The sequence below is a fragment of the Gorilla gorilla genome, chromosome 18 (assembly GCF_029281585.2).
Source record: "Gorilla gorilla gorilla isolate KB3781 chromosome 18, NHGRI_mGorGor1-v2.1_pri, whole genome shotgun sequence".
NCBI classification, from domain to species: Eukaryota; Metazoa; Chordata; class Mammalia; order Primates; family Hominidae; genus Gorilla; species Gorilla gorilla.
The window spans coordinates 85,751,675-85,776,541 of NC_073242.2; the positions used below are offsets into that span (position 1 = coordinate 85,751,675).

The 24,867-nt window shown below is 51.4% G+C and overlaps 5 protein-coding genes across 7 annotated transcripts; all 5 read left to right on the plus strand.

Annotated features, from left to right (window-relative positions):
* The first annotated feature begins 574 nt into the window (after positions 1-574).
* On the plus strand, positions 575-2,142 carry LOC101125304 (metallothionein-1E). Of its 2 annotated transcripts, XM_004057676.5 has the most exons (3): positions 575-909; positions 1,496-1,561; positions 1,910-2,142. In XM_004057676.5, exons 1-3 carry the CDS (start codon positions 882-884, stop codon positions 1,999-2,001), a joined length of 186 nt encoding a protein of 61 aa, XP_004057724.1. In that variant the 5' UTR covers positions 575-881; the 3' UTR covers positions 2,002-2,142. The 2 variants fall into 2 exon arrangements, with proteins under 2 accessions (XP_004057724.1, XP_018867755.1); XM_019012210.3 differs by lacking the exon at positions 1,910-2,142 and having other exon boundaries at positions 717-909; positions 1,496-1,903.
* Positions 2,143-7,447: 5,305 nt separating this feature from the next.
* Positions 7,448-8,927, plus strand: LOC101125671 (metallothionein-1E-like). Its single transcript, XM_019012216.4, has 3 exons — positions 7,448-7,703; positions 8,295-8,360; positions 8,709-8,927. Exons 1-3 carry the CDS (start codon positions 7,676-7,678, stop codon positions 8,798-8,800), a joined length of 186 nt encoding a protein of 61 aa, XP_018867761.2. The 5' UTR covers positions 7,448-7,675; the 3' UTR covers positions 8,801-8,927.
* A 4,985-nt stretch (positions 8,928-13,912) lies between these two features.
* LOC115931107 (metallothionein-1M) lies at positions 13,913-15,531 on the plus strand. The gene is made up of 3 exons (XM_031003059.3): positions 13,913-14,292; positions 14,885-14,950; positions 15,296-15,531. Exons 1-3 carry the CDS (start codon positions 14,265-14,267, stop codon positions 15,385-15,387), a joined length of 186 nt encoding a protein of 61 aa, XP_030858919.1. The 5' UTR covers positions 13,913-14,264; the 3' UTR covers positions 15,388-15,531.
* Positions 15,532-16,340: 809 nt separating this feature from the next.
* LOC129523465 (metallothionein-1E-like) lies at positions 16,341-18,619 on the plus strand. 2 transcript variants are annotated; one of them, XM_031003057.3, is made up of 3 exons: positions 16,341-17,382; positions 17,976-18,041; positions 18,389-18,619. In XM_031003057.3, the coding sequence occupies exons 1-3, from the start codon at positions 17,355-17,357 to the stop codon at positions 18,478-18,480; spliced, it is 186 nt and encodes a 61-aa protein (XP_030858917.1). In that variant the 5' UTR covers positions 16,341-17,354; the 3' UTR covers positions 18,481-18,619. The 2 variants fall into 2 exon arrangements, with proteins under 2 accessions (XP_030858917.1, XP_030858915.2); XM_031003055.3 differs by lacking the exon at positions 18,389-18,619 and having other exon boundaries at positions 16,916-17,382; positions 17,976-18,382.
* A 1,368-nt stretch (positions 18,620-19,987) lies between these two features.
* On the plus strand, positions 19,988-21,612 carry LOC101126269 (metallothionein-1A). Its single transcript, XM_019012218.3, has 3 exons — positions 19,988-20,300; positions 20,798-20,863; positions 21,395-21,612. Exons 1-3 carry the CDS (start codon positions 20,273-20,275, stop codon positions 21,484-21,486), a joined length of 186 nt encoding a protein of 61 aa, XP_018867763.2. The 5' UTR covers positions 19,988-20,272; the 3' UTR covers positions 21,487-21,612.
* Positions 21,613-24,867: the final 3,255 nt, after the last annotated feature.

Consider the following 24,867-nt stretch of genomic DNA (forward strand, 5'->3'; position numbering starts at 1 on the left):
GCAGTAGGCCCCACCTCGCCCACCTTGCTTTTTAATTTAAAGCAGGGTCTGCATATCATCTGAAGTAATCTCTCTTTGGGGACATCCCGCATGTCCAGAACTGCCATCCGGTATTGTGGTGGCCCTAAGGCTGTGGGGAGCAAGGAGACTTAAGTGCAAAGGAGGACCTGGACGAATGTGCCCACACATCCTCTCAGGCGAGGAGAATGGACAGGAGAGAGAGGCCGATCTGTGTTCCCCGTGTTGCTATGTACGGAGGTACGGGACCGAGGGACCTAGGTGTGGACAGGGACAGGCAAGGCGGGGGACGAAGAGAAATGAAAGCCACATCGGTGGCGGATGTTCTGCACACAACTCGCTCGCTACCGCACGTTCCCCGCTCCGCACTCAGCGGATCCCGAGACGGCAGCAGGTGGGCTGCACACGGACTCCGGGACAAGTCGAGCTGAAAACCGCGGGGCTAGGGATGGGGTGGAGACGCCCGCGACGCCAAGGCTGGGGTCCCGGAACACGCTGGGAGGAGGGTGGAAGGCAACCTCGGGGAAACTGGGAAAGGCGGCCTGGACTTCGGGAACGCCGCGTACCTACTGGGGCACAGCCCCACCCGAGCGAACGGGCGCCAAAGGGGCGGTCCCGCGGTGCGCACCGCGCAGAGCTCAGCGGGTGGTGCGTCCGGCCCTTCTGCGGCGCACAGCCCAGCCCAGGACCGCGGGCGGTGCGGACTCAGCGGGCCGGGTGCAGGCGCGGAGCTGGGCCTCTGCGCCCGGCCCGACCTCCGTCTATAAATAGAGCAGCCAGTTGCAGGGCTCCATTCCGCTTTCCAACTTTCTGACTGCTGGTTCGCCTCACTGGTGGGAGCCCCAGCATCCCCTTTGCTCGAAATGGACCCCAACTGCTCCTGCGCCACTGGTAAGGGAATCTCTGCGCCCTGGAATCCCCATTTCCCAGCCCTATTACAGAGGGTCTCTGGGTTTCAGGAGGTTGCATTTTAAGTTCTGAGCGACGGGGACTCCAGTACTTCGTTAGATGCTTTCTTCCTGATCACGCCCCTGAGAGCGTTGCCCTCATCCCTGGGCCTCTACGTCAGAGCTAAGAATACAGAGGCTCAAGGCTGAACTGCTCCACATCACCCAGTTGGTCGTGGGCCTGCTGGCTGGGCCCCAGTGCTCTGTCCAGGCTCTGAGCAATCAGTGTGGATGGGGGTGCTGGAAACATTGACTCTTCAGAGTTCAGGACAGAAGGTTGTGGCTCGCAGTCTCAATATTCCTGGGTTGTATGTGCACCTGAGACCTTCCTGGTGCGGTAAAACAGGAGGGTCCTTGCCCTTCCCAGCGTGAGTGGAGAGGACATGGGGCTTCTGTTCCTCTGTCCTGAGTGGGAAAGGAGCTCTGAGGGCTGGCCCTGCACAGAGGAGGGGGCACTGGAGACTCACTGACCCACTGCTGTACCTTCTTCATCTCACTCACTGCCCACTGTGTTTTTCTCTTCCTTGTAGGTGGCTCCTGCACGTGCGCCGGCTCCTGCAAGTGCAAAGAGTGCAAATGCACCTCCTGCAAGAAGAGTGAGTGCGGGGCCATCTCCAGGAATCTGGGGCTGTGGCTGAAGTTGGGAGGGAACTCAAGGCTGGCCCTGAGTGCATCCTTCTGGGGAACTGGGATTTCTTTGCCCTCCTTGCCCGTGTCATTCCCTCTCCAGGCTTTCTGCCCTAAATTCAGATGGGGTAGGAGAGAATTTTTCTCGTGGGACACAAACCCCAACTGTACCCCCTATGGTTTCTGAACAGAGCTGTGCCAGACGAAAAAAAGCATCCTCTGGGTCTGGGTTCTGAGCTCGAGCCAGGCTTGCTATTAGGGCAGGGAGGTGCCCGATCAAGTCTACTGCCACCTCTCACTCTCCCCTTCTTCCCCAGGCTGCTGCTCCTGCTGCCCCGTGGGCTGTGCCAAGTGTGCCCAGGGCTGCGTCTGCAAAGGGGTGTCGGAGAAGTGCAGCTGCTGTGCCTGATGTGGGAACAGCTCTTCTCCCAGATGTAAATAGAACAACCTGCACAACCTGGATTTTTAAAAAAATACAGCACTGAGCCATTTGCTGCATTTCTTTTTATACTAAATATGTGACTGACAATAAAAACAATTTTGACTTTAATCTTACTCTGTTCTTCTTTGTGTGTCTTGGAAAAAACGTACTGGGTGGGGGTTGAACCGGGATTTTAGAGACCAGGCTCTGGATGGAAATGTGAGCCACTAACAATGTGAACACTTTCAGGCCAGCCAGGTTACCTCACTGAGTTTACACTTCTGTAAAATGGCATTGCACTGTGCACACCATGTTGGTGGGGGGGCATATATGATCGCTTCCAGTCTCCTGTAAAATATGGCACAGAAACTCCTTCCCTCCTTTTTATTTTCTGATTTTCCTGCTCAACTTCAGATCCACATTCGCGGCTACTCAGGAGGCTGAGTCAGGAGAATGGCATGAACCCGGGAGGCGGGGCTTGCAGTGAGCCGGGATCCCGCCAGGGCACTCCAGCCTGGGTGACAGAGTGAGACTCCCTCTCAAAAAAAAAAAACAAACACCGGGCATGGTGGCTCATGCCTGTAATCCCAGCACTTTGGGAGGCTGAGGCGGGCGGATCACCCGAGGTCAGGAGTTCGAGACCAGGCTGACCAACATAGAGAAACTCTGTCTCTACTAAAAATACTAAACTAGCCAGGCGTGGTGACGCATGCCTGTAATCCCAGTTACTTGGGAGGCAGAGGCAGGTGAATCGCTTGAACCCGGGAGGCGGAGGTTGCGGTGAGCCGAGATCGCGCCATTGCACTCCAGCCTGAGCAACAACAGCGAAACACCGTCTCAAAAAAAAAAAAAAAAAAAAAAGGCTATAGGCTAGGCGCGGTGGCTCACGCCTGTAATCCCAGCACTTTGGGAGGCCAGGTGGGCGGCTCACGAGGTTAGGAGATCGAGACCATCCTGGCTAACACGGTGAAAACCCCGTCTCTAGTAAAAAAAAAATACAAAAAATTAGCCGGGCGTGGTGGTGGGCACCTGTAGTCCCAGCTACTCCGGAGGCTGAGGCAGGAGAACGGCGTGAACCTGGGAGGCGGAGCTGGCAGTGAGCCGAGATCATGCCACTGCACTCCAGCCTGGGCGACAGAGTGAGACTCCATCTCAAAAATAAAAAATAAATAATAAATAATTGGCTCCAGGACAGGCACGGTGGCTCACGCCTATAATCCCAGCACTTTAGGAGGCCAGGTGGGCGGATCACCAGGTCAGGAGTTTGAGACCAGCCTGGCCAACATGGTAAAACCCTGTCTCCACTAAAGATACAAAAAATTAGCCACACGTGATGGCACGTAGCTATAATCCCAGCTACTGGGGAGACTGAGGCAGGAGAATTGCTTGAACTCGGGAGACTGAAGTTGCAGTGAGCCGAGATCCGCCACTGCACTCCAGCCTGGACAACAGGGCGAGACTCCATCTCAAAAAAAAAAAAAAAAAAAAAGTGGCTACAGTGCTGGAACCCAACTCCCCAGTTCCTTGAATCCTACAAGTGTGCTATGATTTGGATGTTTTGTCACTACTAAATCTCGTGTCAAAATGTGACTTCCAATATTGCAGGTGGCGCCTAGTGGGAACTTTGGGGTCATGAGGACAGATCCCTAAAGAATGGCTTGGTGCCATCCCATGGTGAAGAGTGAGTTCTTCCTCTGGTAGCTCACTCCAGAGCTGGCTGTTTAAAAGAGCCAGGCATCATCCCTTTTTCTCTCTTGTTTCTTGTCTCTCTACGTGATGTGCCTGCTTCCTGTTGGCCTTCTGCCAGGAAGGTAGGCTTCCTGCGGCTCTCACCAGAGGCAGATGCCTGTACCACACTTATGCACAGCCTGCAGAAGCTTAAGAGAATCGCTTGAACCCTGAAGGCAGATGATGCAGTGAGCCAAGACTGCACCACGGCACTCCAGCCTGGGCAACTGAGACTCTGTCTCAAAAAAAGAAAAGAAAGGAAACAGCAAACTGGCCCCAGTGTGTGGTTCACACACCTTGAGCAGCACTGCCCAGCACATCCCCACAAGGAGCCCTCAGGCTTGGTCTGCCCAGTGTCACTGACAGGACACTCGTTGACCCCTGAGAGCTCCCTGTTGTGACTTGGCTCTGAATCTTTGGAAATTCCTCCCAAGCTCAGGCTGAATTTGTTCCTCTTTCACATTTCAGCCTTTGACTACTTCCAACCACTAAAGTGACTGGGAATATGGAAGGAAATGCCTGGCATGTTCCTGGCACAATGAAGTGTGTGTGATCATGGGTTCCACATGAATACTTCACACCTGCCCATGCAGGAATGATGGCGGATTCTGCAGTTTGGAGGGTGTGCTGGTGCTCATTAGGAAGGAGTGAGGCCCTGTCTGACTTCTAATTAAAGCCAATGATTAGTTCCCTTGGCTATGTAGAGGGAATCCTATTTGACATTCAGTCAAAGAGGAAGATGATCCTCCTGACCTAGAGGTCAGGACCATGCTTGCCCACTGCTTCCCTGTGAAAAGGAGATTTCAGAAGGCAGCCTGTGCCTAGGGCATGGGTTTTGGTGTCAGGCAGTCCTGGTTCACAGCCTACCTCACCACGTACCGGCTGTGTGGCCTGAGTGCATCACTGAAACTTTCTGAGCCTCCAGTTCCTTATTTGTAGAAAGGAGATTATATCTCAAAGCAGGGATTAAATGACAGCATGGTCTGGCCCCTGGCTAGGGCTTAATAAATAGTATCAATTATGATCATTCTCTCTACACTGGCTTATATGGACAATGAACTCTGTTAAATCCCAAAGATAAGAGAAGCCTTATGGGTTTGAAAGCATTACTGTGGATTGGATGCAGGGAATGGGATTGCAACCTGGCTAATCCTACCAGGAAGAGAGTGGATGACCTTCTGCGGAAAGTGCTTTTCAGTAAGATGCTGCCCTCACATTTGACCAGACATAAAAGCTTTTCCCATCCTTCATATCATCTGATCACACAACCTCAGGAACAAGAGTCACAGGCCTCAAGGCTGGGATAGCAAATATGCAGGGCCTGGAGTGCTTATGTTGTCTTCCAGATTAGTTAAGTAACCTACCCGATGTCACATAGCTCAGTAGTAAAGGGATGAATGAACCTATTCTACACCTGGCCTGTGGCCCTGGCCACAGCTGGTAGATTACGATGCCGCTGGATGCTAAATCTTGCCTATCTCAGTTCAAAGACACAAAGCCTCCTTGGGATGGAGGAATGTTGCTCTTGGCTTGACAGATGAGAACTGAAACCCAGAGATGTCACAGAGCTGTGCAGGGAGACATGACTGTCCACAGGGTGCACTTCCTACTGCTGCCTCTGTGCTAGATTTTCGGTGTCCTTATCTTTCACGTGATTTGGTGGCAGAGGGTGGGGGGTGAGTCAGCATGCATGAGTGCAAATCCCACCTCTGTTACTTTCAGCTGCATGGCACAACCTCTCTGTTGTTCAGTCTCCACCACTGTGGGAGGGGCATAATACTAACCTCTGGCTTATGGGAGTAAAGGCTTTAATACATATCAGGAACTTCGGTACAAGGGATGGGCGGTCTACAATATTAGCTATTGCTTTTTTTGATCATTTTATGGAATATAGAGGATATTTATTTATTTGCACACAAAGGCCTGGCGTGCTCAGCTGTGTATCCTGTTATTCCCATCTACCACATGCCACGTGTCTTGTGGTCCAAAGAGAGCCTTTCGCTGTTTCCACAAAATTGTAATCAACACTAGGGACATAAAGTTATGAGGAAGATTCTGTGTTTCATGTCGGATACAGAAGAATGACTGCCCTTTCTGTTACCACCTGCACCATGTTTTAGTTAATATTTTACACAGAAATGATTAATATTTTCTTACACGTGTTTTTATGAAGAGCAAATTCTTTTCCAACAGAAAAAGTGAAAATCAATCTTGTCCCACACGTGGAAGATAGCCCCAAATTAATATGTGTGTGTGTGTATCACACTTATGGATTGCTTTTACCACTGTCCATGGTAGAGCTGGTAGCTTCCTGTTGCTTATTTGGGGATTTTTTTGGTTGTTTTTCTTTTTTTGAGACAGAATTTCGCACTTGTCACCCAGCTGTAATGCAATGGCACAGTCTGCTACCTCTGCCTCCCAGGTTCAAGTGATTCTCCTGCCTCAGCCTCCCAAGTAGCTGGGATTACAGGAGACCGCCACCACACCAGCATAATTTTTGTATTTTTAGTGGAGACGGGGATTTGCCACGTTGGCCAGGCTAGTCTTGAACACCTCGCGGCAGGTGATCCATCTGCCACAGTCTTCCTAAGTGCTGGGATTACTGGTGTGAGGCACCTTGCCCGGCCCCTGTTGTTTAAAAGATTTCCAGCAGTACAGAAGTGTTGATGACATACCTGGGCCAAAAGAAGGCTTTATCATGGACACTTTCCTTCAAGAGGCTGGCTGGATTTAAATCAGTGCACAACTTTATCTCTGTGACCACCAGCCAGTTACTTGGACTATTTTCTTTATAGTCCTCTGATTAGCAAAACCGGTTCATCAATAGTATTACCCTCTAGGATTGCTGTGAGGATTCAAAGAATGAAAGAGATTAAAAAGGGACTGGTATAGACTCAATGTTATGCAATAGTCAGCTATATTGAAGAGAAATAACTGCATGTCTTGCTTTTTAATTGTATTTTTTTAAAGACGTTGACTCTCTATGTTGTCCAGGCTGGACTCCAACTCCTGGGCTTAAGTGATCCTCTTGCCTCAGCCTCCTAAGTAGCTGGGACTACAGCTTCCAGCCACCTCCCCCATCTTGCTTTTTAATTTAAAACACGGTCTGCATATCACCTTAAGTAATCTCTATTTGGGGACATCTCACATGTCTAGAACTGCCAGCCGGTATTGTGGTGGCCGGTTAGGCTGTGGGGAGCATGGAGACTTATATGCAAAGGAGGACCTGGACAAATGTGCCGCCCCCACACCTTCTCAGGCGAGGAGAATGGACGGGAGAGACAGGACGACCCGTGTTCCCCGTGTTGCTATGTATGGAGGAGCGGGTCCGAGGGACCTAGGTGTGGACGGGGACAGGCAAAGCGAGTGACGAGGATAAACGAAAGCCACATCGGTGGCGGGTGCTCTGCACACAATTCGCTCGCTACCGCACGCTCCCTGCTCCGCACACAGCCGATCCGGGGACGGGAGCAGGAGGGCTGCACCCGGGCTCTGCGACAGGCCCAGCTAAAAACGGTGGGAGGGGTGGAGAGGAGACGACACCGACGCCAAGGCTGGGGTCCCGGAACACGCGGGGAGAAAGCTGGTAAGCAACCTCGGGGAAACTCGGAAAGCCGGCCAGGACCTCTAGGACGCCAGCTGCACAGCCCTTTCCCGCGCGAGCGGCCAGAAAAAGGGGGCGGTCCCGCGGTGCGCACAGCGCAGAGCTCAGCGGGTGGTGCGCCCGGCTCTTCTGCTGCGCACAGCCCGGCCCCGGACCGCGGGCAGCGCGCACTTAGAGGGGCGGGTGCAAGCGCAGGGCGGGACCTCTAAGCCCGGCCCCACCTCCATCTGAAAAAAGGAGCAGCAGGCTGCAGGGCTCCGGCGCGCATTCCAGCTGCCGCCCTGCCTATTCGCGTCTTCGGTGGGAGCTCCAGCATCTCCTTGGCTCGAAATGGACCCCAACTGCTCCTGCGCCACTGGTAAGGGAAGCCCGTCTCTGCGCCCTGGAATCCCCATTTCCCAGCCCCAGTACAGAGGATCTCTGGGTTTGAGGAGGTTGCATTTTAAGTTCTGAGCGGAAGGGGACTCCTTCACTTCGTTAGGTGCTCTTTCTTCCTGATCACGCCCCTGAGAGCACTGCCCTCCTCCCGGGCCTCCAAGTCAGAGTTAAGGATACTGAGGCTCAAGGCAGTCCTGCTCCACATCACCCAGTTGGTCAGGGTCCTGCTGGCTGGGCTCCAGTGGTCTGTCCAGGCTCAGAGCAATCAGGGTGGATGGGGGGCTGGAAACATTGACTCTTCAGGGTTCAGGACAGAAGGTTCTGGCTCGCAATCTCAATATTCCTGTGTTGTGTGTGCACCTGGGACCTTCCTGGTGGGGTAAAACAGGAGGGTGCTTGCCCTTCCCAGCGTTAGTGGAGAGGACATGGGGCTTTTGTTCCTCTGTCCTGAGTGGGAAAGGAGCTCTGAGGGCTGGCCCTGCACAGAGGAGGGGGCACTGGAGACTCATTGACCACTGCTGTACCTTCTTCATCTCACTCACTGCCCACTGCGTTTTTCTCTTCCTTGTAGGTGGCTCCTGCACGTGCGCCGGCTCCTGCAAGTGCAAAGAGTGCAAATGCATCTCCTGCAAGAAGAGTGAGTGTGGGGCCGTCTCCAGGAATCTGGGGCTGTAGCTAAGGTTGGGAGGGAATTCAAGGCTGGCCCTGAGTGCATCCTTCTGGGGAACTGGGCTTTCTTTGCCCTCCTTGCCCGTGTCATTCCCTCTCCAGGCTTTCTGCCCTAAATTCAGATGGGACAGGACAGGATTTTTCTCTTGGGACACAAACCCCAACTGTACCCCCTATGGTTTCAGAACAGAGCTGTGCCAGACGAAAAAAAGCATCCTCTGAGTCTGGGTTCTGAGCTCCAGCCAGGCTTGCTATTAGGGCAGAGAGGTGCCTGGTCAAGTCAGCTGCCACCTCTCACTCTCCCCTTCTTCCCCAGGCTGCTGCTCCTGCTGCCCCGTGGGCTGTGCCAAGTGTGCCCAGGGCTGCGTCTGCAAAGGGGTGTCGGAGAAGTGCAGCTGCTGTGCCTGATGTGGGGACAGCTCCGCTCCCAGATGTAAATAGAACAACCTGCACAACCTGGATTTTTTTTTAATACAACGCTGAGCTATTTGTTGCATTTCTTTTTATATTAAATATGTGAATGACAATAAAACAATTTTGACTTGAATCTTACTCTGGTCTTCTTTGTGTGTCTTGGAAAAAATGGACTGGATGGGGGTTAAACCGGGAGTTTAGACACCAGGCTCTGGATGAAAATGTGAATCACTAACAATGTGAACACCTTCAGGCCAGCTACTGAGTTTACACTTTTATAAAATGGTATTGCACTGTGCACACCATATGGGTGGGAGTCATACATGATCACTTCCTGTCTCATGTCAGTGTGGCACTGAAACTTCATTCCTCATTTTTACTTTCTGATTTTCTTGCCCAACTTCAGATCCAAATTGGATTTTAGGCTTAAAAGTAGTACAGCGCTGGAACCCAACTCCTCAGTTCCTTGAATCCTACATGGGTGCCATGATTTGGATGTTTTGTCACTGCCAAATCTTATGTTGAAATGTGACTTCCAATATTGCAGGTGGGGCCTAGTGGGAGCTTTTGGGGCCATAAGGACAGATCCCTAAAGAATGGCTTGGTGCCATCCCATGGTGAAGAGTGAGTTCTTCCTCTGGTAGGTCACTCCAGAGCTGGCTGTTTAAAAGAGCCAGGCACCATTCCCTTTTCTCTCTTGTTCCCTGTCTCTCCACGTGATGTGCCTGCTCCCCCTTGTTCTTCTGCTAGGACTGCAGGCTTCCTGTTGCCCTCACCAAAGGCAGATGCCTGCACCACACTTATGCACAGCCTGCAGAAGCTGAAGTCATAACAAACTTTTCTTTATAAATTACCTAGTCTCAGGGATTCCCTTATAGCAATGCAAACAGGCTAACACAATGGGGCTTTTGCAGCACTATGGTGAACGGACAGTTTTTATCTCCTATCCATCACAGGCTTAAACCTTGTTAAATGTAATAGTAACAATTATAGAGATAATGAATTGCAACATAAAATACAAAAGTCATTTTTTAGATTCAACGAGAAATCATTCAATAAATAGCTGGGCGTGGTGGCTCACACCTGTAATCCCAGCACTTTGGGAGGCAGAGGCAGACGGATCACGAGGTCAGGAGATCCAGACCATCCTGGCTAACACGGTGAAACTGCGTCCCTACTAAAAATACAAAAAAATTAGCCGTGGTGGCAGGCACCTGTAGTCCCAGCTACTCAGGAGGCTGAGGCAGGAAAATGGCGTGATCCAGGGAGGCAGACTTTGCAGTGAGCCAAGATCGCACCACTGCACTCCAGCCTGGGCAACAGAGCGGGACTCCGTCTCAAAAAAAGAAAAAAAAATTCAATAAATAAAGAAATAACAGGAAATGAAAGATGTACAAACTTTGAACATATGATTATGTGCATTGCAGACCAGAAATAGCAAACTAGACCAATTGTGGTGGCTCAGGCCTGTAATCCCAGCACTTTGGGAGGCTATAGTGGGTGAAACACTTGAGACCAGGGGGTCAAGACCACCCTGGCCAACATGATGAAACCTCATCTCTACTAAAAATATAAAAATTAATTGGGCATGATAGCATGCGACTGTAATCCCAGATACTCGGGAGGCTGAGGCAGAAGAGTCACTTGAACGCCGGAGGCGGAGTTTGCAGTGAGCCAAGATTGTGCCACTGCACTCCAGCCTGGGCAACTGAGACTCTGTCTCAAAAAAAGAAAAGAAAGGAAGCAGCAAACTGGCCCCAGTGTGTGGTTCACACGCCTTGAGCAGCACTGCCCAGCACATTCCCGCAAGGAACCATCAGGCTTGGTCTGCCCAGTGTCACTGACAGGATACTCGCTGACCCCTGAGAGCTCCCTGTTGTGACTTGGCTCTGAATCTTTGGAAATTCCTCCCAAGCTCAGGCTGAATTTGTTCTTCTTTCACATTTCAGCCCTTGACTACTTCCAACCACTAAAGTGACTGGGAATATGGAAGGAAATGCCCGGCGTGTTCCCGGCAAAATGAAGTGTGTGCGATCATGGGTTCCAAATTAAATACTTCATGTCTGCCTATACAGGAATGATGGCGGATTCTGCAGTTTGGAGGGTGTGCTGGTGCTCATTAGGAAGGAGTGAGGCCCTGTCTGACTTCTAATTAAAGCCAATGATTAGTTCCCTTGGCTATGTGGAGGGAATCCTATTTGACATTCAGTCAAAGAGGAAGATGATCCTCCTGACCTAGATGTCAGGACCATGCTTGCCCACTGCTTCCCTGTGAAAAGGAGATTTCAGAAGGCAGCCTGTGCCTAGGGCATGGGTTTTGGTGTCAGGCAGTCCTGGTTCACAGCCCACCTCACCACGTACCGGCTGTGTGGCCTGAGTGCATCACTGAAACTCTCTGAGCCTCCAGTTCCTTATTTGTAGAAAACAGATTATATCTCAAAGCAGGGATTAAATGACAGCATGGTCTAGCCCCTGGCTAGGGTTTAATAAATAGTAGCAGTTATAAGCATTCTCTCTACACTGGTTTTTTTGGAAAATGAACCCTGTTAAATCTGAAAGATAAGAGAAACCTTATGGGTTTGAAAGCATTACCGTGGATTGGATACTGGCAATGGGATTGCAACCAGGCTGACCCTGCCAGGAGGAGTGTGGATGACCTTCTGCGGAAAGTCCTTGTCGATAACATGCTGCCCCTACATTTGAGCAGACATAAAAATCTGTTCCCATCCTTCATATCATCTGATCACACGACCTCAGGAACGAGAGCCACAGGCCTCAAGACGGGGACAGCAAATATGCAGGGCCTGGAGTGCTTATGCTGTCTTCCAGATTAGTTAAGTAACCTACCCAATGTCACATAGCTCCGAAGTAAAGGGATGAATGAACCCATGCTAAACCTGGCCTGTGGCCCTGGCCACAGCTGGTAGATTATGATGCCGCTGGATGCTAAATCTTGCCTATCTCAGTTCAAAGATAGAAAGACTATTTGGGATGGATGAATGTTGCTCTTGGCTTGAGAGATGAGAACTGAAACCCAGAGATGTCACAGAGCTGTGCAGGTGAACATTCCTGTCCACAGAGTGCACTTCCTATTGCTGCCTCTGTGCTAGATTTTCAGTGTCATTATCTTTCATGTGACTTAGTGGCATAGAGTGGTAGCTGAGGGTACGATGCTGCCATCAGTATGCATGAGTGCAAATCCCACCTCTGTTACTTTCAGCTGCATGGCACAACCTCTCTGTGGCTCAGTCTCCTCCACTGTACAAGGGGTGTAATACTAACCTCTGGCTTATAGGATTAAAGGATTTAATACATATCAGGAACTTAGAATGGTACAAGGGGTGGGTGGTCTACAATATTAGCTATTGCTTATTTTGTTCATTTTATGGAGCATAGGGGATATTTATTTATTTGCACATAAAGGCCTGGAGTGCTCAGCTGTGTATCCTGTTATCCTCATCTACCACATGAGCATGTGTCCTGTGGTCTAAAGAGAGCCATTCAGTGTCCCCACAAAATTGTTATCAACACTAGGGTTGTAAAGCTATGAGGAAGATTCTGTGCTTCATGTCAGATACAAAAGAATGACTGCCATTTCTGTTAGCACCTGCACCATCCCTTAGTTAATATTTTACCTTGAAATGATCAATACTTCTTAAACACATTTTTATAAAAAGCAAATTATTTTCCACCTGAGAAAATGAAATCCAATCTTGTCTTACACATGGAAGATAGCCCCCAAATTAATGTGTGTGTGCGTGTGTGTATTACACTTATGGATTGCTTTTGCCACTGCCCATCAGAGAGCTGGTAGCTTCCTGTTGTTTATTTGAGGGTTTTTGGTTTGTTTTTGTTTGTTGAGACAGTTTTACCCCTGTCAGCCAGCTGGAGTACAATGGCCCAATCTGCCACCTCTGCCTCCCGGGTTCAAACGATTTTCCTGCCCAAGCCTCCCCATAGCTGGGATTACAGGCAACTGCCACCATGCCAGGATAATTTTTGTATTTTTAGTGGAGACAGGGTTTCGCCATCTTAGCGAGGCTGGTCTCCAACTCCTGACCTCAGGTGATTCATCCGCCTCAGCCTTCATAAGTGCTGGGATTACAGGTGTGGGCCGCGGCGCCCTTCCCCTGTTGTTTAGAAGATTTCCAGCAATAGAGAAGTGCTGACGACATATCTGGGCCAAAGGAAGGCTTGATCATGGACACTTTCCTTTAAGAGGCTGGCTGGACTTAAACAAGGGCACAACTTTTTAGCTCTGTGACGACCAGCCAGTTACTTGGACATTTCCTTTGTAGTCCTGTGATGAGCAAAACGGGTTCATAACTAGTATTTCCCTTTAGGATTGCTGTGAGGATTCAAAGAATGAAAGAGATTAAAAAAGGACTGGTGTAGACTCAATGTCATGCAATAGTCAGGTATACTGAAGAGAAATAACTGGATGTCTTGCTTTTTAATTTTATTATTTTAGAGATGCTGACTTGCTATGTGGACTAGGCAGAACTCGAACTCCTGGGCTCAGGTGATCCTCCCGCCTCAGCCTCCTAAGTAGCTGGGACTACAGCTTCCCGCGACCTCACCCATCTTGCTTTTTAATTTAAAGCAGAGTCTGCATATCATCTGAAGTCATCTCTCTTTGGGGACATCCCACAGGTCCAGAACTGCCAGACGGTAGTGGGGTGGCCGGCTAGGCTGTGGGGAGCACGGAGATTTATCTGCAAAGGAGGACGTGGACAAATGTTCCCCCACATCCTCTCAGGCGAAGAGAATGGACGGGAGAGAGAGGCCGACCCGTGTTCTCCGTGTTGCTGTGTACGGAGAAGCCAGTCCGAGGGACCGCGGTGTGGACAGGGACAGGCAAGGCGGGGAAGGAGGAGAAACGAAAGCCACATTGGTGGCGGGTGCTCTGCACACGACTCGCTCCCTACCACACGCTCCCCGCTCCGCACACGACCGATCCGGGGACTGGAGCAGGAGGGCTGCACCGGGACTCCGGGACAGGCCCAGTTGAAAACGGTGGGGCGAGGGGGTGGGGTGGAGATGCCCGCGACGCCGAGGCTGGGGTCCCGGAAAGCGCGGGGAGGAGGGTGGAAGGCAAAGGCAACTTCGGGGAAACTGGAAAAGGCGGCCGGGACCTCGGGGACACTGCGTACCACCCGGCGCACAGCCCCTCCCGCGCAAACCCGAGCCAAAGGGGCGGTCGAGCGGCGCTCCCGGAGCGGAGCTCAGGGGATGGTGCGCCCGGCACTTCTGCTGGGCACAGCCCAGCCCAGCCCAGGACCGCTGGCGGTGCGAACCCAGCCGGGCGGGTGCAAGCGCGGGGCAGGGCCTCAGCGCCCGGCCCCCTCCCCTGAGTAGAAAAGCAGCCGCTGGCTGAGGCGCTCCACCACGCCCTCCGGGTGGGCCTAGCAGTCTCTCCATTTATCGCTTGAGATCTCCAGCCTTACCGCGGCTCGAAATGGACCCCAACTGCTCCTGCACCACTGGTAAGAGAAGCCCGACTCTGCGCCCTAGGATTCCCATTTCCCAGCCCCAGTACCAAACCTCTCTGGGTTTGAGGAGGTCGCATTTAAGTTCTGAGCGGAAGGGAATTCCTTTACTTCCTTAGGTGCTTTCTTCCTGATCTCCCCTCTGAGAGCACTGCCCTCCCTCCTGGGCCTCTGGGTCAGAGTTAAGGATACTGAGGGTCAAGGCAGTCCTGCTCCACATCACCCAGTTGGTCAGGGTCCTGCTGGCTGGGCCCCAGTGTTCTCCTCCAGGCTCTGAGCAATCAGGGTGGACCGGGGGCTAGAGACATTTGAGTCTTCAGGGTTCAGGACAGAAGGTTCTGGCTGGCAATCTCAGTATTCCTGGGTTGGGTGTGCCCCTGAGACCTTCCTGGTAGGGTAAAACAGGAGGGTGCTTGCCCTTCCCAGCGTTAGTGGAGAGGACATGGGGCTTCTGTTGCTCTGTCCTGCGTGGGAAAGGAGCTCTGAGGGCTGGCCCTGCACAGAGGAGGGGGCACTGGAGACTCATTGACCCATTGCTGTACCTTCTTCATCTCACTCACTGCCCACTGCGTTTTTCTCTTCCTTGCAGGTGTCTCCTGCGCCTGCACCGGCTCCTGCAAGTGCAAAGAGTGCAAATGCACCTCCTGCAAGAAGAGTGAGTGGGGGGCCATCTCCAGGAATCTGGGGCTGTGGCTGAGATTGGGAGGGAATCCAAGGCTGGCCCTGAGTGCATCCTTCTGGGGAACTGGGCTTTCTTTGCCCCTGTTGGCCGTGTCATTCCCTCTCCAGGCTTTCTGCCCTAAATTCAGATGGGGCAGGACAGCATTTTTCTCTTGGGACACAAATCCCAACTGTAGCATCTATGGTTTCAGAACAGAGCTGTGCCAGACGTAAAAAGCTTCCTCTGAGTCTGAGTTCTGAGCTCCAGCCAGGCTTGCTATTGGGGCAGGGCGGTGCCCGGTCAAGTCTACTGCTACCTCTCTCTCCCCTTCTTCCCCAGGCTGCTGCTCCTGCTGCCCCGTGGGCTGTGCCAAGTGTGCCCAGGGCTGTGTCTGCAAAGGGACGTCGGAGAAATGCAGCTGCTGTGCCTGATGTGGAAACAGCTCTTCTCCCAGATGTTAATAGAACAAGCTGCACAACCTGGATTTTTTTTCAATACGATACTGAGCCATTTGCTGCATTTCTTTTTATATTAAATATGTGAGTGACAATAAAACAATTTTGACTTGAATCTTACTCAGGTCTTCTTTGTGTGCCTTGGAAAAAATGGACTGGGTGGGGGTTAAACTGGGGGTTTAGAGACCAGGCTCTGGATGAAAATGTGAGTCACTAACAATGTGAACACCTTCGGGCCAGCCAGGTTACTCACTGAGTTTACACTTCTGTAAAATGGTATTGCATTGTGCACACCATACGGGTGGGGGCCATACATGATCGCTTTTAGTGTCATTCCAAATGTGGCACAGAAACTTCATCCCTTATTTTTATTTTCTGATTTTCCTCCACAACTTGAGATCCACATTGGATTTTAGGCTTAAAAGTGGCTATAGTGCTGGAACCCAACTTCTTAGTTTCTTGAATCCTACATGCGTGCTATGATTTAGATATTTTGTCACTGCCAAATCTCATGTTGAAATGTGTCCTCCACTATTGCAGGTGGGGTCTAATGGGAGCTTTTGGGGCCATGAGGACAGATCCCTAAAGAATGGCTTGGTGCCCTCCCATGGTGAAGAGTGAGTTCTTCCTTTGGTAGGTCACTCCAGAGCTGTCTGTCAAAGTGATTAGAAAGGGACAGGTATAGACTCAATGTTATGCCTTAGTCAGGTATACTTCAGAGAAATAACTGGATGTCTTGCTTTTTAATTTTATTTTTTTAGAGACGTTAACTCACTATGTGGACTAGGCAGGACATGAAGTCCTGGGCTCAAGTGATCCTCCCGCCTCAGCCTCCTAAGTAGCTGGGACTTCAGCTTCCCACCACCTTCCCCACCTTGCTTTTTTTCTTTTTCTTTCTTTCTTTTTTTTTTGGGGGGGGGGGACGGAGTCTCGTTTTGTCGCCCAGGCTGGAGTGCAGTGGTGCTATTTCGGCTCAGGGCAAGCTCCGCCTCTGCGTTCATGCCATTCTCCTGCTTCAGCCACGGGATAGCCGGGACTACAGGTGCCCACCACCACGCCCGGCTACTTTCCCACCTTGCTTTTTAATTTAAAGTAGGGTCTGCATATCATCTGAACTCATCTCTCTTTGGGGACATCCCACAGGTCCAGAACTGCCAGCCGGTAGTAGGGGTGGCCGGCTAGGCTGTGGGGAGCATGGAGATTTATCAGCAAAGGACGACCTGGACAAATGTGCCCACACATCCTCTCAGGCGAGGAGAATCGACGGGAGAGAGAGGCCGACCCGTGTTCCCCGTGTTGCTGTGTACGGAGGAGCGGGTCCGAGGGACCTAGGTGTGGACAGGGACAGGCAAGGCGGGAGACGAGGAGAAACGAAAGCCACATCGGTGGCGGGTGCTCTGCACACAACTCGCTCGCTACCGCACGCTCCCCGCTTCGCACTCAGCCGATCCGGGGACAGGAGCAGGAGGGTTGCACCGGGACTCCGGGACAGGCCCAGCTGAAAACGGCGGGGCGAAGGGTGGGGTGGAGACGCCCGCGACGCCAAGGCTGGGGTCCCGGAACGTGCGGGGAGGAGGGTGGAAGGCAAAGGCAACTTCGGGGAAACTGGGAAAGGCGGCCAGGACCTCGGGGACACCGCATACCGCCGGGCGCACAGCCCCTCACGCGCGAAGGGGCGCCAGAAGGGCGGTCCCGCGGCGCGCCGGGAGTGGAGCTCAGGGGTTGGTGCCCCCGGCCCTTCTGCTGCGCACAGCCCAGCCCAGGACCGCTGGCGGCTCGAACCCAGCGGGGCGGGTGCAAGCGCAGGGCAGGGCCTCTGCGCCCGGCCACCTCCCTTGAGTAGGAAAGCAGCCGCAGGCTGTGGCGCTCCACCTCGCCGTCCACGTGCGCCTTGCAGTCTCTCCATTTATCGCTTGAGATCTCCAGCCTTACCGCGGCTCGAAATGGACCCCAACTGCTCCTGCACCACTGGTAAGAGAAGCCCGACTCTGCGCCCTGGGATTCCCATTTCCCAGCCGCAGTACAGAGGGTCTCTGGGTTTGAGGAGGTTGCATTTTAAGTTCTGAGCGGAAGGGGACTCCTTTACTTCCTTGGGGTGCTTTCTTCCTGATCGCGCCCCTGAGAGCACTGCCCTCCCTCCTGGGCCTCTAAGTCAGAGTTAAGGATACTGAGGCTCGAGGCAGTCCTGCTCCACATCACCCAGTTGGTCAGGGTCCTGCTGGCTGGGCCCCAGTGTTCTCCTCCAGGCTCTGAGCAATCAGGGTGGACGGGGAGCTAGAGATATTGAGTCTTCAGGGTTCAGGACAGAAGGTTCTGGCTGGCAATCTCAGAATTCCTGGGTTGTATGTGCACTTGGGACCTTCCTGATAAGGTGAAACAGGAGGGTGCTTGCCCTTCCCAGCGTGAGTGGAGAGGACATGGGGCTTCTGTTCCTCTGTCCTGCGTGGGAAAGGAGCTCTGAGGGCTGGCCCTGCACAGAGGAGGGGGCACTGGAGACTCATTGACCCATTGCTGTACCTTCTTCATCTCACTCACTGCCAACTGCGTTTTCCTCTTCCTTGCAGGTGGCTCCTGCACGTGCGCCGGCTCCTGCAAGTGCAAAGAGTGCAAATGCACCTCCTGCAAGAAGCGTGTGTGCGGGGCCATCTCCAGGAATCTGGGGCTGTGGCTAAGGTTGGGAGGGAATTCAAGGCTGGCCCTGAGTGCATCCTTCTGGGGAACTGGGCTTTCTTTGCCCTCGTTGCCCATTTCATTCCCTCTCCCGGCTTTCTGCCCTGAGTTCAGATGGGGCAGAACAGCATTTTTCTCTTGGGATGCAAACCCCAACTGTACCATCTATGGTTTCAGAACAGAGCTATGCCAGACGAAAAAAGCTTCCTCTGGGTCTGGCGTCTGAGCTGGAGCTACGCTTGCTATTAGGGCAGGGAGGTGCCTGGTGAAGTCTACTGCCACCTCTCACTCTCCCCTTCTTCCCCAGGCTGCTGCTCCTGCTGCCCCGTGGGCTGTGCCAAGTGTGCCCACGGCTGCATCTGCAAAGGGACGTCGGAGAAATGCAGCTGCTGTGCCTGATGTGGGAACAGTTCTTCTCCCAAATGTTAATAGAACAACCTGCACAACCTGGATTTTTTTTTAATACAATACTGAGCTATTTGCTGCATTTCTTTTTATATTAAATATGTGAGTGACAATAAAACAATTTTGACTTGAATCTTACTCAGGTCTTCTTTGTGTGCCTTGGAAAAAATGGACTGTGGTGGAGGTTAAACCGCAAGCTTAGAGACCAGGCTCTGGATGGAAATGTGAGTCACTAATAATGTGAACACCTTCAGGCCAGTCAGGTTACCTCACTGAGTTTACACTTCTGTAAAATGGTACTGCACTTTGCCACACCATATGGGTGGGGACCATACATGATCGCTTCCAGTCTCATGCCAAACGTGGCACAGAAACTTCATCCCTTATTTTTATTTTCTGATTTTCCTCCACAACTTGAGATCCACATTGGATTTTAGGCTTAAAAGTGGCTATAGTGCTGGAACCCAACTTCTTAGTTTCTTGAATCCTACATGCGTGCTATGATTTAGATATTTTGTTACTGCCAAATCTCATGTTGAAATGTGTCCTCCACTATTGCAGGTGGGGCCTAGTGGAAGCTTTTGGGGTCATGAGGACAGATCCCTAAAGAATGGCTTGGTACCCTCCCATGGTGAAGAGTGAGTTCTTCCTTTGGTAGGTCACTCCAGAGCTGTCTGTCAAAGTGATTAGAAAGCGACAGGTATAGACTCAATGTTATGCCTTAGTCAGGTATACTTCAGAGAAATAACTGGATGTCTTGCTTTTTAATTTTATTTTTTTAGAGACGTTAACTCACTATGTGGACTAGGCAGGACATGAAGTCCTGGGCTCAAGTGATGCTCCCGCCTCAGCCTCCTAAGTAGCTGGGACTTTAGCTTCCCACCACCTTCCCCACCTTGCTTTTTAGTTTAAAGCAGGGTCAGCACATCACATGAAGTCATCTCCTTTTTGGGGACATCCCACATGTCCAGAACTGCCAGAGGGTAGTGGGGTGGCCGGCTAGGCTGTGGGGAGCATGGAGATTTATTTGCAAAGGAGGACCTGGACAAATGTGCCCCCACATCCTCTCAGGCGAGGAGAATGGACGGGAGTGAGAGGCCAACCCGTGTTCCCGTGTTGCTGTGTACGGAGTAGCGGGTCCGAGGGACCTAGGTGTGGACAGGGACAGGCAAGGCGACAGCGAGGAGAAGCGAAAATCACATCGGTGGCGGGTGCTCTGCACACAACTCGCTCGCTACCGCACGCTCCACGCTCTGCACTATGCCGATCCGGGGACAGGAGCAGCAGGCTGTGGCTGCACTCAGACTTCGGGACAGGTCGAGCTGAAAACCGTGAGAGGGGTGGGGAGGAGGCGACCGAAACGCCAAGGCTGGGTTCTCGGAACGCGCGGGGACTAGGGTGGAAGGCAACTTCGAGGAAACTGGGAAAGGCGACCGGGACCTCGGGGACGCCCCGTACCCCGGGCGTAAACTCACTCCCGCGTTAGCGGGCGCCAAAGCGGGGAGGGGGTGGTCCTGTGGTCCGCACCCAGGGGAGCTCAGTGGACTGTGCGCCTTGCCTTTCCGCTGCGCAAAGCCCAGTCCAGGTCATCACCTCGGGCGTGGCGGACTCGGCTGGGCGGACTCAGCGGGGCGGGCGCCCGCGCGGGGCGGGTCCTTTGCGTCCGGCCCTCTTTCCCCTGACCATAAAAGCAGCCGCTGGCTGCTGGGCCCTACCAGGCCTACCACGTGCGCCTTATAGCCTCTCAACTTCTTGCTTGGGATCTCCAACCTCACCGCGGCTCGAAATGGACCCCAACTGCTCCTGCGCCACTGGTAAGGGATGCTAGGTTTCTGGTCCTTAGGATACCTATTTCCCCGCCACACGATAGATGTCCCTACGAGTAGAGGTGTTTTTTGAGTTCTAGCTAAGTGGAGTCATTTATTTCATTGATCTAGTGCTTTTCCACTCAGCGCCTTCATCACCCCTGGAACATTCCTATTCTAATGCCTCCCATTTCAGAGGCGAGAGGACTCAGGCTCATAATTCTCCCGCTCCATGTCACCCAGGTAGTCGGGGACTGCTAGGCTGAGCCCCAGTACTCTGTGCAGTTCCTGGGGTGGATGGGAGACAGGAGTTATTGGTTTTTCAGGATTAAGGACATGAAGCCCATCCTAGCCTCTACAGATAGAAGTAAGATTAGGCTTCATGGTGCCCTGAGTTGGACAGGAGCTATCTATCAGGCCTGGCAATGCACTCAGCTGGGAGCATTTGTTGACCAACTGCTGTTATCTTCTGTATAAAATTCACTGCCTTTTTCTCTTCCTTGCAGGTGGCTCCTGCACCTGCGCTGGCTCCTGCAAGTGCAAAGAGGGCAAATGCACCTCCTGCAAGAAGAGTGAGTGTGGGGCCATCTCCAGGAATCTGGGGCTGAGCCAAGTCAGAGGCAGGAAACCAGAGCTGGGCATGGAGGAGTAGGCCAATGATCCATTTCCCACATCCCCTTCCCCAGCAACTGATTCAGGATCAGAGCCAGATCTGTAGACATGATGGATTCCCAAGTTTCATTCTTAAAATAGACAAACTGAGGCCAAGAGAGTGCACCAGCCTGCCAAGCACAGACATGACACCTAAGGACTTTCCTCACCTAAGTGTATGGTTCTGGGGAGCCAGTCTTCCTTTGTCCTTGATAACCCCAGTCACTGCCTTTCCAGCCTTCTGCCAGGTCTGGGGCTCAGATGGAGATAAGCTTTTCACAGAAGACCCTCACTCGAAAGATCCACCACTTATCTCCCATCTCCGACAATGCATGCCATCCTGAACTAAGTGTCCTCTGGGGCTGGGGACATAGCTTGGGCCAGGCTTCTTTGGGGGCAGGGAAGTCCCCGGTCAAGTCTGGTCTGACCTCTCACTCTCCCTTCTTCCCCAGGCTGCTGCTCCTGCTGCCCCATGAGCTGTGCCAAGTGTGCCCAGGGCTGCATCTGCAAAGGGGCATCAGAGAAGTGCAGCTGCTGTGCCTGATGTCCGGACAGCCCTGCTCAAAGATATAGAAAGAGCGACCTGCACAAACTTGGAATTTTTTTCCATACAACCCTGACCCATTTACTGTATTTTTTAAATGAAATATGTGAATGATAATAAAAGTTGCTGACTTAATGCTGGCTCTGGTTTTCTTTGTGTGCCTTGGAAATAAGGGTCCCCATACCCAACAGAGCTGGGATGGTGGATTGCATTGAGAGTCCAGAGACCTGGGTGCTGGGACCTTGTCCTATTATCTTACACACTGAGTGCCTTAAGGCAAATCAGGTACCTGCCTCAGGTCAGTTTCTTAAATAAAAATGTAAGAGCGTGATGACAGATGATATAATGCCACAGGAATCTGTCACAGACTTAAGCTTAGGTAAGATAAAATCTATTAGTATGACAAAAAAAACACCAAATCCATTTTTTATATTGAACAGGACAATTTCAGTAAATATATGGAAGACAAAATAGGAAAAATAAAATTACACTACACATTTGTTCTAGGATGTATATTTCAGACTGGAAACAGTTCACAGACTGGCCCCAGTATGTGGGTCACACACCTTCAACACCACCAGCCAGGACATCCCCACATGGAACCATCAGTCTTGGCCTGTCCAGGGTCACTGATGTGACTCTTGGTATCTTTGAGAGCTCCATGTTGTGACTTGTCTCTGAATCTTCGGAAGTTTCTCCCTAGGTCAGGCTGAAATCCGTTCCTCCTTCAAGTCCAGCCCTTGGTTAATTCAGGCAAGCAAAGTGACTGGGGGAGTGGAGGAAATTACCCAGGATCCTCCCAGCAAGATGGAGTACAGAGAAGGATTAGTTCCAGATGAAGTACTTTGAGTCCGCCTATGCGGAGGTGACGGCATATTATGCAGTTTCTAAAGTGTGGTGGTGTTCACTAGGAAGGAGTAGGGGGCCCCAGGTAACTTGTAATTAATGGCAGCAATTAGTTCCTCTGGCTATTTGTTGCAGGAATTGCTATTTGATGTTCAAAGAAGAAAAGGGGTCAAGCGGGCCAGGAATCAGGACCATGCTGGCCTGCAGGTACTCCTTTTGAAGAGAGGGTTCCAGAAGGCAGGCTGTGCAAACAGCATGGGGTTCAGGGTCAGGGCAGTCTTGTTTAACTGCCCACTTCACCACCTACTGGCTGTGAGACCTAGGCAGGTTGCTCAACCTCTCTGAGCCTCCATTTCTTCCTTTGTAGAACTGTCTGTCACAATTCAGAACTAGAAGGGACCTTGGTTAGTTAGCGCAGCTGTGCCTCTGATGGGTGAGATGGCATGTTGAGGCTGAGAGGTCACAGAGCTATGCACTGCTAGCTCAGTGTCCTTCCCACTGCTGTCTCTGTGCCAGATTTTCAGTGTCCTTGGGTTTTACATGACACAGTGGCATAGGGTGGTTGTTGAGGGCAACATGATGCAGTCAGCATGCATGAGTGCAAATTCCAGCTGTGTCACTTATATGTGGGTGACACAACCTCTCTGTGGCTCAGTCTCCTCAACTGTGAATTGACATAATAATAGAGTCTGCTGGTAGGAGCAAATCACTTAAAACATGTGAAGAACTTAAAATGGGGCCTGGCTTGTGTTGACTAGTCTGTAATAGCTTTGATTTTAATGTTTATTCATAGCATAGGGATATTTTTCTACCTCTAGACAAATAAGCCAGGCCTGGTGGGCTTAGCTGTGTGTCCCATGTTGTTCTCATCAATAACAGGAGCACGTGACCTGTAGCCCAGAGAGGGTCCTCCACAAATAAGGATCCACAAATAAGGATCCATATTGGATATACAAAGCCACGAGCAAGACAGTCCCTGTCTGCATAACAGATGCAAAAGGATTCCTGCCATTTCTGCTATCACCTGTGCTGTTATTTTCCTTAACATTTTCTCTTAAGTAATCATATTTCTTTAATATATTTATAGGAAAAGCAAACTCCTTGACACTACTGAGAAAAAGAATCAGTCACACTTGCAGATATGGAAGGTAGCCATAAAATTACATATATATCCCTTCTGTCACTTCCAGAATTGATCTGGACGTTTGTTTATGTTTAAAGATTTCAAGCAGTAAAGAGGTGCTGAAGACATACCCAGGCCAAAGGGAAAGTTTGCCCTTGACCTCTTTCCCTTGAAAAGCTGACTGGATTGAGACCACAGTACTACTGTTACCGGTGCAGGGTGCCCAGGTTCTTAGTACCTTGAACAAAGAATTTGACAAAATGTACAAAGTAAGGGAGGGATGAAGCAACAAAAGCAGAGATTTATTGAAAACAAAAGTATACTGCACAGGGTGGGAGCTGGCCCCAACAAGTGGCTCAAGGGCCTGGTTACGGAATTTTCTATGGTTTAAATATCCTCTAGAGGTTTCTCATTGGTTACTTAGTGTACACCCTATGTACATGAAGTAGTGGCCTGCTATCAGTCTGACTGATTGCAGAAAGCAACCAATTAGAAGCTGAAGTGAAGTTACAAATGAAGATGTAGCCCAAGACCAGCTCAATTGGTTGCCATAAGGGACAAATCAGAGGTACTTTCAATTTCTCATCTGCCATGCAGACAAAGTGGGGAGGAGTTGCAAACAAGTAGCCTCTGGTCCTTTTGTTACTTGGATGTGGAAAGTTGGGGTTTTCCTTTTGGTTTAGTTCTAGAAAGACTGTGAATCAGCCTTAGGTTCACTGCCTCCAGAACCTATTCTTTTGCCTCAGCACTTCCACTCTCTGTCCTGGGCTAGTTACCTATCTCCTTGTGTTGTCGTTGTCTGATTAGTAAGATGCTGTCATAAAGAATATTATCCTCGAGGGTTGCTGAGAGGGTTCAAATAGCCAAAGTGACTAAACAGGGTCTGGCCAAGACCAAAAGCTCTGCAATAGTCAGGAATTCTGAAAGTGAAATAAGCACTTTTCATGCTTCTTAATTTAATGTAGGGTCACCACATCAGGGAAAAGATCCCTCCCTTGGTGATGTCCCAAGCTTTGGATGTCCTAAGTCCTGGTGGGCCAGCTAGGCTGTGGGAAGCCCAGAAGAAGTTAAAGCAAAAGAGGACTTAAACAAATATGCACATCGCCCCCTCAGGAGTGGAGAATGGAAGGGAGGGAGGCAGGGCCCTGTATCTGGCCTGTTGCTGTGAAGAGGAAAAATGAGGCCAAAGGACCTGGGTGACTATGCAGGTGGGTGGGTCGAAGATCACATGGGAGGCTGGTCCTCTGCACACAACTCCCTCGCTGCGCTTCCCGCCTCGGTCTTATCTAGGGACGTGAGCACTAGGCTGGGGTAGCACATGGACTCACACAGAGGCGAAGCTCACGTCACTGGTGCGGGGTGCGGGGGTGGGGATACCGCGACCACCTGAGGCTGGGTTCCCGGACCGCCCA